Source organism: Toxorhynchites rutilus, chromosome 3, assembly GCF_029784135.1.
Source record: "Toxorhynchites rutilus septentrionalis strain SRP chromosome 3, ASM2978413v1, whole genome shotgun sequence".
Lineage (NCBI taxonomy): Eukaryota > Metazoa > Arthropoda > Insecta > Diptera > Culicidae > Toxorhynchites > Toxorhynchites rutilus.
Window position 1 is genome coordinate 106,009,547 of NC_073746.1, and position 16,427 is coordinate 106,025,973.

Genomic DNA, 16,427 nt, shown 5'->3' on the forward strand with positions numbered 1-16,427 from the left:
CCAGAGCCTCGGTCAAAAGAAACAAGTTTCCGTTGTCCATATAACCGAAGACAAGGCGACATCGCATGAACGTGTTCTGGGTCTGATTTGGGATCCAGAACTAGCTGAATTTTCTTTCTCCACTCAGCATCGTCAAGAACATCTTCCATATCTTCGCGGAGACAAACGCCTATCGAAACGTGTCGTATTAAGCTGCGTCATGGGATTCTTCGATCCATTGGGCTTACTCTCTCCGTTTACCGTCCACGGAAAAATTATAGTGCAGCATTTATGGCGTAGTGGTTGTGACTGGGATGATGCGATTAACGACGAATGTTGGGGGATGTGGAAACGCTGGATTGCAGTATTACCGAAATTGGATAATATCCGTATACAACGTTGTTATCTCGGAGATTCCTTGTCGTCGTCAGTGAAATCGGTCGAAGTCCACATCTTTACTCATACCAGTGAACATGCCTACGGTTGTGTCGCGTATTTGCGAATGGTCATAAATGGAGTTGTGCGCTGTATTTTAGCCATGTCTCGGTCAAAAGTGGCACCGTTGAAGCGTCAATCTATACCGCGACTGGAGTTGATGGCAGCTGTTCTTGGGGCGCGGATGAGCCGAATAATTATAGACTCGCATTCACTGAAAATTGAGCGATGTGTACTGTGGACAGACTCACGCACCGTGTGGAGTTGGATTCGATCTGACCAACACAAATATAAACAATTTATGGCGTTTAGGATCGGAGAGATAACAAAAACTTACACGAGCGACGGACTGGCGATGGATCCCAACGAAGCAAAATATAGCGGACGTCTGGACGAAATGGTATCAAAACAGCGATATGGAAAACGGGGGTGTATGGTTTACTGGTGCACCGTTCTTGTACAAATCCAAAGACCAATGGCCGACTCTCGATATGCCGATAGAAGTGACTAGCGAAGAAGGCAGAGGAAATGTGTTATTCCACGTCATGGTAGATGGAGAGCGATGCTCACGATGGACGACTTTGCAAAGGGTGCCTGCCATCATCGACAATTGCAAGCGAAAAGTTTTAGGGCTACCAGTATTTACCTTGAAAGCAACAGGAAATCAACAACGCCACATTCTAGTAAGCTCGAAGCTCGGCAAAAGCTCGAAGTCCCAAATGCTCGGACTGCCATTCGCCAAGCAACTAACAAGTGTGTGTGGTGTAGGGTACATCGATGTCAGCCAAGTATCCCCAGAATGGTGCCTCTTCCGGTGCAGCGCGTTACGCCCTATCTGCGACCATTTAGCTCAGTAGGTATCGATTATCTAGGTCCGATAGAAGTTACTGTGGGGCGAAGAAGAGAAAAAAGATGGGTTGCGGTGTTCACCTGCTTGGCCGTACGAGCGGTACATCTAGAAGTGGTGCCTAGTCTTTCAACACAATCCTGCTTGATGGCTATCCGAAGATTCTGTTGTAAACGAGGAGTACCACAGGAAATATTCTCAGACAATGGGACATGCTTCGTGGGTGCTGACAACGTACTAAAGAAGATAAATAGCGATTGTGCAACCAGTATTACAAGCGCTCCCACAGCGTGGCACTTCAATCCTCCGGTGGCGCCGCATATGGGCGGTATCTGGGAGCGAATGGTGAGGTCCATAAAGGAGGCGATGAAGACGCTGGACGATGGACGAACGGTATCCGACGAGGTTCTGCAAACAACGTTAGCGGAAGCTGAGGATATAATTAATACCAGGCCGATAACGTATATGCCACAAGACTCGGCAGAGGATGAAGCGATCACTCCGAACCACTACTGCAGACTTGATCGTTTAACCACTGAACGCAACGCAAGCCTTACGAGACACTTACAAACGTTCACAGTTGTTAGAAACCTATTTCCTTTGTTAATGATGTAATTTTATTGTTTCGTATGAACTTGAGCGTTTATCTCTTTATAACGACATCCAAATTCTCTATAGCGACAGTCCTTTATAGCGACAATTCTCTATAACGACGGTCCCTGGCGATGTCGCTATAGAGAGCCTTCACTGTATTCGATTTTTTTTGCGTGACCGTTTAATCTGAAAGACCCTGTACTATTCTGCCTTCGTCCGAATCTAACGTATAAGGATTACCGTAATTCTTGGTTCACACGACACAGAATAGCCTCTCGTCTACGATCTTCTCACTTCTTTAGATTTCTTGTCTTTTGCTTTAAATATGTTATCATCGAAAGCAAGTTGCCCATGACACAGAAGGGGGCAGTCCATTTTTATCCTCGCCATTACCCCGAATGTCTCCCTGTAAACATGAGTGACTGATTTTATCTAACTGCACAAACCTAACGCGGACGTTGCGAATCGATTCAATCAAACATAGCGCGATCGTCACGATCCGCTTCCAATTAAACCACAAGCGGTCGCAACGATCCACTTCCAATAAACTCTTGCGCGGTCATTGCGATCCACTCCAATCAACACTAGCGTGGTCGTCACGATCCGCTTCCATTAAATCTTTGCACAGTCGTCGCAAACCGCTTACTATTAACCCTAACACGGTCGTCACGATCTGCTTCTAATAAACCCTTGCGCGGTCGTCGCGATCCACTTATTATAAAACCTATACTTCCTATACCTATACTACTATACTTCGAAAACGTTTTAGACAATGGATTCCGTTCTGTCTCCACACTCGTTATCGATCACTTTGCGGCTAAACAAGTAACCGTGCAATATCCGAGCTCCGGAAAGTAATCCATTTCACTCCGGGATTCCAAAATATACCAAGCCTCCACTGCGGCGAGAAAAGTCTAGCTCGAAGTTCATTCGTCGGGTTGCTATAAACGGGATATACATGGATGGTGAGATGAAATGAATGTGGCGAGACCAGCCGCGTGCTATGATTGATCTCAAAATCTCAAAGCAAAACTGTCAGTGGGAAACTTAATTCAGGGGAAAACAAAAGCAAAATGTCAGTGGGGAACTCGATATGTTGGCTCCTGTCAGTTCAATATGGGTTCAATTTGGACGCCACCTACGTGGCTGATAAGTTATAGCTAGCAGTGCTACCAATATGCATTCTGGAAGTACCCTCGGGCCCATTCTTATAACATTCATACTGCGGACATCCCACCGCTTCCCGTTGATGGTATATTGTCCAAATTTGCCAATGACACTGCGATTTTCTTGAGGAGTTGAGTCATCAGTGCTCTAACACCCAAACTACAGGGTGGCCTGGATACTCTGACAGAGTTTTATACCAGTTGGAAAATTGAAATTATGCGACGAAGATTCAGACTATCTTATTTCCGCATTCGAGATCTCATAGACTTCTTCCGACTGATATCGTTTAGGTTAAATTTAAGTTAAGTAGGTAGTTTTTTTTTGATATTTAAAAAAAATCAATATGTAAACATTCAAAATCATAAAAAAATAATCATGTAAAACAAGTATTTTTTGTAAACAAGTATTTTTTGTAATTTTGTAATGTAAACCACCAAACAGCTGACAGACAGACAGCTGATTTGATCATTATTGTGTTTTTCACAGCACAACATCCCGATGTTTTTCATGTTGCAAGCAGAGCTTGCATATGGATAGAGAAAGGCCAGGACTCCGACACTGAATCGATCTCCGTCGCTGATGATTGTTGCGTGGACGTAGTTATTCTGTAACAACACAAAGATGGTCAATCAGGGCCCTGAGTTTTGAACTCACAATCGATCGCTTACTAAGCGAACGCCTAACCAATGTGGTTACGCAGACCACCATCGGAATCATTTGAACTATACTAAATAAAGACATCAATGTTATGTGCAAATAATGGATTCATTTTACTTAACCTTTTTTGTGTATTATAGTGATTTTCAACACTTTTGGCTGGTGACCTTTAGCGTGAGAGGAATGGATGTTATCACTACGCCAGATCTCCTCCACTTTACCAAACCTTGTATTTAGGGCATACTAGCAGTAGAAACCAAAACTGTAGTAAAATAAAACTATTTTGATGATGTACTTCTGACATTGAAACGCTCCTCATGATGCATATATCGTCAAAACCAAAGCAGAAACACAATCCACAGGATTTTACTATAAAATACCAACAAAACAAAAATGAAAAAAATATAGTAAGCCTCACTTCCACTACTTGAGTTACGCAATTCTGTATCGACATTTCATTGATCATTTCAAGTATATTGTGTAACATTGAATACACAAATCGCTCATTGATTTTGGTAATTTATCCATCGTATTATTGATCACTTCCGCTCTGTGCCAGTAACGCTTTATCTAATGATTTGCATATCAGATGGACAGACACATCCGACTTATCTGTTTTGCTCCATATATTCTGGCATTTCATTTACGTACCCATTAAAATCCGTTGATTATTCAATTCGAATGAATGGAGCACCGTGACAACAAATGTTCGAGGTTCGTCTTCTCCGTGTACCATTACGAATTCTTAGAACAGTCAGTCTTTAGTGCACAACACCTGTTCCTGGCCAAAGCCGACTTCCGACGCCCCTCTCGGCCGATACAACGAAGTCTTCCAGTCTATTTAGCTGCGGTGAATATATTCATGAGGTGGTGTTATCTATGCTAGCAGTACCAAAAGAACAATTCCCCATTGTGTCCTAGTGCTCCATTCACAGTCAGTCGGAAATCCGACCTTCCATTTTTAAAACTATGTGATAAATTGATGTGTAAAGGGCCTTAATCGAAAGTCCACTGTCATGTGATAGCTTCAAGTAATGATAAAAGTGAAGACCTAACAATACTGAATTTCGGCCCTAGATATCAGTTGTTAATGTAGAACATTCAATATTGCCGAACCTTCTGATAGAAAATTGACATTATTATGTTGATATAACCGATCAAAATAGATGTCAATCTAATTAAGGATTCCATAAAGTTGTAGCAATTCAAAAACACGTCGTATTCCATGCAAATTTTCGCTGAGAACACAGTTAAGTCGAGGTTGCTTTCACTTCCAGTCTATCCTTGTACCTTTGACCGTGAAAAAAACAAGAAAGGAAAACGAAACAGACAGAAATAGGAACGGAAAATCATCGAAAGCAATTTACATGACCGTGTATCTCATTTCCGATGCGAATATGGATCGCGCGTCCGTTAGGAACGTTTTCACCCCGAACGTTCGCTGCGAACGGAGAGACGAAACGCCGAGTTTATTCCCGATGTGGATATTGTTACGGGACTCTACGTATGTGTTGGCTGTATGGTGCACACTGGAGGACTGTCCGTGTGCCGGGGGTGGGTGGACATTATTTGTAATTCAGATCCTCCGCTGGTTGTGCTATCACCCGAGGAATAACAACAAACTAGTGACTCAAAATTGGCTAGAATCCCTCCGATCGCCTTTCAGGGCATGCGACCGTTATATAAGTGGCGCGTGATCGGTCGGTTTTGGCGAAGTTCGGTCCACGAGCGAATTGAGGATAGCTAACGGTATTATCCGCAGATATTGATCGCAGTCGCGCTTGAGGATAATTATACTTCCCGATTGAATTCTGTCTATATGCGGTGTGAGAAGCAACGAGGGTATGCACGTTTTGGGTTTTGTTTGGAAATCTCGCCTCGAGTAAGTCGCCTACAGAGTCCTAAAAGAGCCCACAATACAACCGCTCACAGTCAAAAACTAGCTTTAAAAATGCCAAACCAAACTGTTAAGTAAGGTGAAAGTAAGTCAAAAGCTGCGAGAAACCCTAACATGAAAGCAAAAGTATTTATAGTCACAGTCAGTTACCGAGCAATTTTGATGTTACTGCATTCGCAGTTCATTTAAAAATTTCTAGAATCAACCTATTTTCGAATTAAAATTGGTGACATGTGACGCATTAAATAATACGGGAAGGGGTTAATATGCTTCAAATTATCCGATTATGCACCGTTTTGTTGTAGAATTTGTTGCCATTCTAAATGTAGCTTTATAATGCCTCTCTCAAAGAAGTCATGGTCCTTATTGGCGAAAAATTCTAGCAATAGATTTTTACAATCTTCTCTCCATCCTAATTTCTTATCACTCAGAAGTTTTGCAATGCTTGGTGCCAGGTCCGGGCTATATGATGGATGTACAGGAAAACCTGTTTTTGTGCGTTTGCTTTTTGTGCGATTTCTCATTTGTGTGACTGTTTAGATGCGATTTTATTATTTGTGCGATTAGTTTGTGTGGTTCAAGACCCGATGTCATAATAAAATCGCACAAACGAGGAATCACGCGAAAAGGGACCGCACAAAAACAGGTTTGCCTGTATTGGAACATCCCAATCAAGTTCCCGGAGTTATGTAGCCTTGCGTTGTCTTGACGGAATACATCACTTCTTCTGCTGTCCAATTCAAAAAGTTTCTGGTCAATCGTTAGCTTCAAACGGTCTAATTGTTGACAACAGAGATCTGAATTTAGTGTATTGTATTTGTTTTTTTTTAAATAAAAAAAACCATAAAAAAAATTTAAAAAAAAGTATTTAACTGTTACAGTAAGAACACCATAAACACTATTCTCAATTGGCTTGGTGGCTTGCATTTTCGCCTTAATAAAAGAAAAAGTGTAAAAGGTACCGAATTTTTTCTTTGTTTACATCCAACACTCTGTAACTCACAACTGAATGGAACAAAAAAAAACAACAAAAGATGTTTTTAGTGTAAAATTTCACCTTTACAACGAAGTGACGAACCAGCCAAATGTGTTGAAAGTCACTAAAATACAGATAAAAAAAAACCTTTAAACGAGCCTAAGGTTCTATTTATGCATCTGTGAGTTACACTATTCATATACTACAGCGAGATACTGTGGAGAGGAAATGTAGGAGAAGGAGAAGCAATGGAGGAAAAATTGCAATTTAGGATCCTTCCGTTGTTATATAAGTTATTTGGTGGAAATGGAATGATTCGCGATTTCTAGCTAATAGACTTGGTAGCCAGCGCTCAGTCTTCCTCATTGGTATCCTACTAGATTCGTGGGCATCAAATCTATCGAGTCATAAGGTTGATTCACCTATGATTGTCTTCTCCAACCAACTCCCTAAAACAGCTATACCCAACCTGCGGCCCACGGGTCTTCGGGTCTGGTTACACCGACTATGGTACACTTTTGCCAACTGTTGCGATGTGGTTTGTGGCGTGTAGTAATGTGTTGGCTGAATATAAATTCTAATTAGTGTTGTGTTATCCTATACCGTTATTTTAATCTAGTTACCTTTTATTTTTAAATTCTTTTTAAAAATATTTATATTCATTTTACATTATTTATTTATTTTTTAGTATATGTTTGTTTTCAAATATCCTACCTAGCTTTATTTATTCAAATAATCGTGTGTTTTCCCTCTGTTAATTAATGTTGTTTTTCTTAAGTACCGTGGGAGGAGACGAAGTCTCGAACAACCCGAACGAACAAGATGACTTGTCACAAATCTAAGAATGAATGGTAGATAGATATCGTACAGTATGGTGCAATTTTGTTCGGTGGTGGCACCGCGTCGATTTGCATTCCGTCTGGTGAAGAGTACCTCTGTGCTTTTGTAAGTTTCAAATTTCAAAAACGAGAGCGTTACGTTCGGGGAGTAAAGTTTCGAACGTTAATACTTCTTTGTCAGTTGAACAAAGTGATATGTCAATCACTTCATTCCAAAGATAAAAGGTTTGTATGTAATGTTTATTACTTATTGACCCAAAAACTTGTTCCAGTAGCTCTAAACTGCTTCGAAAGCAAACTATTTAAATCACAAAAATCTAAAGATATGAGCACCTGCTTCAAAGTCCATCTTAGTAAAGATTTGTCGATGCATGTCTTTGGCTGTCAGTGAAAGTTTTCTAAATATTGTGCTCACCCTGGCCCTGGTTTTCTAAATATTGTGCTCGCCCTGGCCAACCTCAGCTTCCATTTTGCTACTGTGTTGAACAATATTTTGTTCAGAATATGCAAAAAGCAATTGAGATTCGTAATTTCAAGTGATTTCAATATAATTTCGTAGTTCTATGTTAACAACGCGGTCCCGTCTCGGATATCATAACATGACTAACACGTGTTTGTGTCCCCTATGTAAAAAGCGTTGAGTACCGCTACCCTAAACCAATGTAAAAGGCCCAATTTCCTAACCAAAACGGTCTTTCGTTTTGATCAGTCTTTACATACCTTAATGAGATAATAGATCCAAAAAAATGAGTGGGTTATATCTATGATATAACCGCAAGGTTGACGTGGAACTACCTTAGCTTAGCAATCATTCGTTTGTATTGATTAAATTCTTGATTGAATGAAACAGTCTCCAAATTCAATTGAGTTCAATATATTTGCTCTGTGAGTGAAAAAAATGAACAAATGCCATGTAAAGTCAATTCATTTATTGTGATTGATTGTTCTCCGTTACAAGTAAATTTAATGACGGACCTTTTACGTTTGGTATGATGACTAGAACAAAATATATGTACGGAAGAATTATCAAACGTTTGATGAACCAGCTTAAGGCTGAAAATCTTTCCAATAAAGACAAAAAAAAATTATCAAACGATTATTTTATTTTACATTTCCCTCTGAAGTTTACATCCCTAAAGTGTACATACTTCTCGAATCTCGAATTTGCTTGAAACTGGGAAGTTCATTCGCTTCTAGTGTCTGCACGATTTTCCCAGGTTCCTAAGTTTAGAAGATCATGTTAGGACAGACATATTCCACTCTGCAGAAAGGCAAGCGAGGACAAAAGTACTCGTAGTTTGCATTTATTTGCAGAGCCGATTTCCCCAGAAACCTCGGTTTTGAAGTCTGTGTTAGGGAAACACATTTCAATCGGAACAAAAATACCCCCGATTTGTATGAATTCGCAATGCCGATTTCCCCACGCTCCATGGATTTGAAGTCTGTTTTAGGGAAACACATTCCAGTCGGAACAAAAATACCCCCGACTTGCATGAATTTGAAATACCGATTTCTCCAGGCACCTTGGTTTAGAAATCTCTATTAGGGAACACATTTCGGTGGGAACAAAGGTCCCCCTACTTTCGTGTGTTCTTCTTCTTCTTTTTGGCTTTAAGAGGGTTTAAACTTTTCAGTTCATTCGCCTCTAGGCTCTTTCGTGTGTTTGCAATGCCGATTTCGCTGCTTGGTTTTAAAGTCTGTGTTAGGGAACATTTTTCGATGAGAACAAAAGTCCCCCTACTTTCATGTGTTTGCAATGCCGATTTCCCCAAGGCTGCTTGGTTTTGATGGCTGTGTTAGGGAAACCGTAAATCGGGCCAATCAAAACGATGCAGTTAGGGCGTTTAGATAGCGCCTAATATTTTACAGTTATTCAATTGTTTATCTAATGAAAAACAACATTTTGTTAGTTGCGATAGATGCGTAGAAATATTCCCTATCAAGTGATGCAAACATCTCTCCTATCCAGTACGAAATGTTCGAGCTATAAGCATTCGAAATCTTTCATTTTTTCCTGCATGTTCTGTGTCTAGGTTTTCATTTTACCCTCCATATATTCCGGTTAGACGTAGTCCCACGTCAAAAAAGAAATCCAAACCAAACCAAACCAGGAAACCCAAAATTATTTAATAAAAACTATACAAAAGACGTTTTTGAGCATGCATTATCTTAACTAAGCCTAATTAATCATCATGACGATGGAATGGAAGAAATTCATTCAAGTCAATATGGAAGAAATATGGTGATTGATTGTTGGATAGTGCACCTCACGATAAAAGATGCCGGAGTGGAATGAGACGAATGCCCTCTGCGGCTCTGGATGAAATGGCTTCTGATTTATGTATGTATAAGGTAATAAAAAGTATACATGGAGGGTGATGAATAGATTCTCCATTCTTCGCTTCAAATTAAAGGATCAATACTTTTATCCTTCTTCATGATTTATAGTAGTTTTATAGTATATTTTTACGGAATCACATGTTTTAAAGTATTATAAAATACACCATCTATTGGTGTTAATCCGCCCCTCATTTGAGCTAAATTTTGATCGATCACCTGCTAATGTATTGCTGTACTACATAGGCTGAACAGTCCCAGGATTTTTAATGAAAACAATCGTTTTTGGGCAAAGCTTCATTTATTTATCAATATAGTTTCATTCGAGCGCAATACACTATACTAAGCGAGTTTCCAACATTTCGGTTCCCTTTCTGTAGTTCGAAACATCCAAATCTTCGACATATGCCTCAGTGCCATTCTGCAGGCTGCCTGTTGGACTCAGGAGTGTGGAAATGGATCCACGTTTCATCCATTGTCACAAAACGTCGAAAAAAGTCCACTCGATTACGCTTCAACAACGCCAAACCGGCTGTTGAATCATCAACGCGTCGCTGTTTTTGGTCGATGGTCAGCAAACGCGGCACCCATCGCGCGGATAGCTTTTTCATGTCCAAAATGTCATGCAAAATGTATCCCACTCGCTCTTTTTAATTGCCTGTTCAAAACGAGTCGATGCAGTTGTTTTACGATTTCTAGATTCGTAGCTACTTTTGGCCTTCCAGAGCGAAGTTCATCTGCGATGCTTGTACGGCCCATTTTAAATTCACTAAACCACCGATAAACTATAACATTTCGTCAACCACTGCATTGTTGTTCCTAAGTTTTTCCCATCGAAAACCAATGTTTGATCAAAATACGACATTCCTCTTTTTCCACTTGACACTTGAACAACTTTAGTTCGTGAACAAATAAAAGGAATGTCATGAAACTTGACACATAAACTAATGACAGATGAATCTCGTCACCTCAAAATTAATATTGTTCATTTTTTAGTGGCGCCATTTGTTGAAAAATCCCGGGACTTTTCAGCCCATGTAGTACATTGAATCGTATCTGGAGACAGAAATCTCAAATTATATTGTTAAAAACTGTTGCGCATTTCGGGAATGTATTGGAACGAATTGATGATTAATCATAGCTTTAGATTCCAACAAACATTTATAAATTAAAAACTTTAAAAACTCTAGGTTTTTGTGTTTTCACAGTACTTGAGTAGTACAATAGTGCAAACAATAACACGCCCATGGTGCAAAAGATTATCACCGTTAAGAGGTTCCACAGGGACAGAAATTTTGGTTGTACAAAAATTATTAGTCTCGCACTTCTTACAACTCCGAATATGGTTTGTTCAAAAACAAAAAATAGGTGGGTTATATCTATGATATAACCGCAAGGTTGACGTGGGACTAACTTGGCTTAGCAATCATTTGTTTGTATTGATCAAATTTATGATTGAATGAAATAATTTCCGAATTCAATTGAATTAAATAGATTGGTTTTGTGAGTAAAAAGATTGTATAATGCAATGTAAGGTCAATTCATGCATTGTGATAGATTATGTTCTTCGTTACAAGTAAATTTATTGACAGTCCTTTTACGTTTTGTATGACGCCCAGGACAAAATATGAGAACGGAAGAATTATAAAACGATTATTTTACTTTAGATATCCTTCTGAAGTTTGCATCTCTCAAGTGTACGACTTCTCGAACCGCGAATTTGCTTGATTTGATGAACTTCAGGCACTCAGTTTCGATTTTGACATGTACGTCGAACGCATATCTTTTAATCAATAGGCGTTATCACAGCGAATGGTTATCAGCATTTTGCCTAATCATCAAATGGTATGCGTATAAATTCACTGAGCTGAAGATACGAAGGCATATCCTTCAATGCAATCATGAATAACCGAGCCAAAGCATTGTGTTCGTACCCGCTTTTGTGATCCGTGTTAGGAAAATACTTTTCGGAGTACAAAAAAACATGCGGGTGCAGAAGTACCCCCGGCTTGAATGAATCAACAACTTCTACTTTTTATACTATAAAGGATTTAAACCTGAAAGTTCTTTCGCCTCTAGTCTAGTCTGCACGATTTTCCCAGGTTCCTATGTTTAGGAAACCGTGTTAAGGAAAAATATTCTAGTTTGCACCAAGGCAAGCGAGTACAAAAGTACTCGCAGTTTGCATATTTTCGCAAAGCCGATTTCCCCAGACATTTTGGTTCTGAAGTCTGTGTTGGAGAAAAACACTTCAGTCGGAACAAAAATACCCCCGAACTGCATGTATTTGCAATGTCAATTTCCCTACGCTGCATGGATTTGAAATCTGTGTTAGGGAAACACATTTCAGTCGGAACAAAAATACCCCCGACTTTCATGTATTTGCAATGTATATTTCTCCAACGGTGCTTGGTTTTGAGGTCTGTGTTAGGGAACACATTTCGGTGAGAACAAAAGTCCCCATACTTTCATGTATTTGCAATGCCGATTTTCCCAAAGCTGCTTGGTTTTGATGACTGTGTTAGGGAAACCGTGAATGGGCCAATCAAAACGAGGCAGTTAGGGCGTTTAGATAACGCTTAACATTTTACAGTTTTTTAATTGTTTATCTAATGAAAAATAACATTTTATTAATTGCGATAGAAGCGTAGAAATGTTCCCTATCAATTGATGCGCACATCTTCCTGATCCAGTAAGAAATGTTCGAGTTATAAGCATTCGGAATCTTGCATTTTTTCCTGCATGTTCTGTGTTTAGGTTTTCATTTTACCTCCATATACTCCGGTTAGACGTAGTCCCACGTCAAAATAAATACCAAATCTGTTACCGTTCATCGGTCCGTCAAATCATATTGTATTAATCATATTAAATTTAGTTACGAGTTAAAAATATCTAGCCCTTGGTAACGGCAAAGAATAGGGATAGATACGTTCGTTGTTCAGGATGCAACTCGTATAGTCATATCGATACCCCGCGGGAATAATCTCATCGATTCCGGTCTCGGCGTTGAGTTCAACGTTTTCATTATCTTCGGAGCAATGATCCAACCAAAATGTTTCGATCCTCGGCGGTAATTCACAGCGCCAATACTGGAACCAAAGCGAATATTATTGGAACATGAATGTTTATAAGGGTGTACCAACTTACATGAATAGTGTGTTGTATTTTTTCAGCGCAAATGAATTCGTTTCGTTCAATAGCTTTCTTATGCAGTTTGATTAGATCACGGATAGATTTCGGGCTTGGTTTGATCACATGCTTATAATAAATTCTCATCAAATTGAATCTATAGAGACACAATATTATCATGTGGAATCGAATTACCAGAATTAGCAAATAAAATCTACTTAGCCTCATGACACTTGCTAATGTCTAGCGCGTCTTCAATGTTATGACACAAAATATCTATTTCCGTTTGTAGTCGAACAATTGCAGGAATACTTCTAGCCTCAATCTTATTGACCAACGTCAGAATGAAGCCCTCCAAAACATGAATTGCAGTGTGAACGTTAATCATGGAATCGTGCGGAGTGAGCACGAAAACATCTATCAACTTGTTCATCCAGGTGTCTGCAGTTTCCCAGGCCTCATTGCGAACGCACCACAGCCACATGTCAGCATACAATCTGGTGATCGCATATGCATCTCGCTGATGGCCTAAAGCCTCACAATTTTTCAGATAAAAACTCTCACAGCTACTATACGTTTCGATGCAACAACTTGTATCAAGCAGAATATCCAGCGCAATGGCGTAATACCACGCCTTACCGAAACTATCCTGATATCTGTTGGTGAGGCTCTTGAAGTTCCAAAGCATGGTGATGGCTTCAGTGATCTTGCGATGGGATATAAGCAGTTCAGCTAGAATCGGTATGATGTGCCAATCACCACTGTTGTACTGCAACGTATCAGTCATCTTTAACACAACCTTTCCTAACTCGATCGAGAGATGTTTCTTTGAACGAATTGTTCTGTAATTAAGAGATAGTGATGGTAAACAGAAGATTACATCGAGTATTGGTATTTCCCTACTGGCACAAAAGCAAAGCCGTATAGTATCTTATAATTGATTGCATAAAGTCCACATCGACCAAGTCCACATTATCCGCAATGATCGCCAACGACCTCTCCTGCATCCAAAGTATATCGTCGGAGAATCCCATATGAAATGCTGTGGATGAGATGTCACCTATGTAACAAACGTTTCAACTTGTAAAGAACGTACCAATTTGAAACATCCTGGCGAAAGCATCCACTAGCATGGACGAATCACGACGGTATTTGAGGGCATGCTTCAAACTCCACACGGCAGCCAACTGGGCAAGTTTCCACTGAGTTAACTTACTGAACAGATAAAACATCCCTCCGAAGCAACACGATAACTGGGACACAATTAGGGCGTACCAAATTGATTTAGGACGTTTCGGTGACAGCAATTCGTTCCTGCGAACCATCCTCTTCACTTTACCAAAAAGAAAAACAAACATAAGAGTTGCCGCAGTGCTGTCAGGATAAGATGACCGTGAGTTTCATAGCGTTATAACCAGCTCGCATTGTTGGGTATACCTGGACTTGGGAAAAGGCATTCCCATCACTTCCGACGCAGTGTAGAAATATTCAATCGCCAGTGTGTATTGCCCTAACTCCAGTCTACAAACTGCCAGTAGAGTATATACCCGTCCCTTCAAATAGGTGATCGATGCAATGTTTTCGAGCCGATCGATTTCCTAAGATTAAATGAAAATATATATATATATATATATATATATATATATATATATATATACATGTATATATATATATATATATATATATATATATATATATATATATATATATATATATATATATATATATATATATATATATATATATATATATATATATATATATATATATATTGGTAGCGAAATGGCCATGTCAAATTTTCAAAACCGTCCATGTTGATTATCAGACAACATGGACGGTTTTGAAAATTTGACATGACCAGTTTATTTGTATTGATCAAATTTATGATTGAATGAAATAATTTCCGAATTCAATTGAATTAAATAGATTTGCTTTGTGAGTAAAAAGATTGTATAATGCAATGTAAGGTCAATTCATGCATTGTGATAGATTATGTTCTTCGTTACAAGTAAATTTATTGACAGTCCTTTTACGTTTTGTATGACGCCCAGGACAAAATATGAGAACGGAAGAATTATAAAACGATTATTTTACTTTAGGTTTCCTTCTGAAGTTTGCATCTCTCAAGTGTACGACTTCTCGAACCACGAATTTGCTTGATTTGATGAACTTCAGGCACTCAGTTTCGATTTTGGCATGTACGTCGAATATATATATATATACGGACATGATTTAGGGGTGAAGCGCTTAAAGTTTTGATTTTGTCATCCTCGAAAAACCTCCAAGGGAGGAGTAAAGGAAATTTGGAAAATCGAATATTTTTTCGATGCCAAATGACTTAAAAATGCATGAAACGTCGAGATCTGGTGTCGTATCAAAAAAAGAATATTGGCCGGAAATCGAACTTTTGGAACTTAGCCTGAGATGCAATGAAGGCATGAAAAAAAAATTATCGAATTTAAAGAACCGACCAAGTACATTTTATTTATTGGTCCGAAAAAAATGACCTGTGCCAAATTTCAGCTCAATCGGAGGAGTGCCTCAAAGCACTCAAAGTTATGATTTTTTCAACCTCGAAAATCTTCCAAGGGAGGAGTAAAGGAAATTAGGCCGAAAATCGCCTTTTAAGGATTTAGCCTGAGTGGCCAAAAATCAAAATTTTGAGTGCTTTGAGGCTCCCCTAAATAATGTCCGATTGAGCTAAAATTTGGCACAGGTCATTTTCATTGCCTCTCAGGCTGTCCCAAAAGTTCGATTTTCTGCCAAAAATTTTTTTTCGAGATGACACCAGATCTCGACGTTTCATGCATTTTTAAGTCATTTGGCATCGAAAAAAAATCGATTTTCCAACATGTGAATTCAATGTGAAGGAAATAAAATGTATATAGTCTAGATACCACAAGCAACCATGTTTCCATTCTGTGCAACTCTGCCCCAAGTCCAAAGCATTTCCGAAAGAGTAAAAATGCTCTTTTCAGAGCATGGAGCGGAGCCACAAGGGGGTCCCACCCAGAAAAGTAAGGCGTGAGGAACACGAGGGTTCCTTCCACACACCCCGTTGTCTTCAAGAATGGAGCAACGAACTATATACAGTCCACGGTCACGGTCACGGTCAAAGTTTGAGTTTTTTGAAAATCGAAAAATCGCCCAAGGGGGGAGTAAAGGAAATCGGGGTTTTCGATTTTATTTTTTGATGCCAAATGTCTTAAAATGGCATGAAACGTCGAGATCTAGTGTTATCTCGAATTTTTGTTTTTCTTCAAAAATCGGCATTCTGGGACTTTTTTTTTCGGAATACGAAACAAAAAGTATGGTTTTGGGTGCCAGAAAAAAGTTATCTCGATTTTTCATTCGAAACATGCTACGAAATGTTAATTTGCACGATTATATACCCTATGCAAAATATAAGCTCATTCGGACTTCATTTATTGGTGTCACAAACGTTAAAATTTGAGTTTTTGTTTAAACGAAAAATCACTGTCTTCTGTCATTTTTCATTCAGAACTTGCTACGAAATGCTAATTTGCACGATTATATACCCTATGCAAAATATAAGCTCATTCGGACTTC

General features: G+C 39.2%; 2 protein-coding genes across 2 annotated transcripts in view; one reads left to right on the forward strand and one right to left on the reverse strand.

Moving 5' to 3' along the window:
- The first annotated feature begins 1,213 nt into the window (after positions 1-1,213).
- Positions 1,214-1,876, forward strand: LOC129773387 (uncharacterized). The gene has a single exon (XM_055776985.1). It carries the CDS (start codon positions 1,214-1,216, stop codon positions 1,874-1,876), a length of 663 nt encoding a protein of 220 aa, XP_055632960.1.
- A 10,734-nt stretch (positions 1,877-12,610) lies between these two features.
- LOC129779029 (adenylate cyclase type 10-like) overlaps positions 12,611-16,427 on the reverse strand; it is a 111,602-nt gene continuing 107,785 nt past the window's right edge. Inside the window, exons 17-22 of the mRNA XM_055786266.1 lie at positions 14,295-14,455; positions 13,954-14,231; positions 13,761-13,899; positions 13,076-13,699; positions 12,876-13,014; positions 12,611-12,817 (exon numbers count right to left, since the gene is read on the reverse strand). Coding sequence (XP_055642241.1) covers positions 12,611-12,817; positions 12,876-13,014; positions 13,076-13,699; positions 13,761-13,899; positions 13,954-14,231; positions 14,295-14,455 — 1,548 coding nt within the window. The remainder of the gene's footprint in view (positions 12,818-12,875; positions 13,015-13,075; positions 13,700-13,760; positions 13,900-13,953; positions 14,232-14,294; positions 14,456-16,427) is intronic.

Excerpts from the sequence above, each read along its gene's own strand:
- LOC129773387 (XM_055776985.1), top strand. The coding sequence starts at position 1,214 with ATGGTGCCTCTTCCGGTGCAGCGCGTTACGCCCTATCTGCGACCATTT.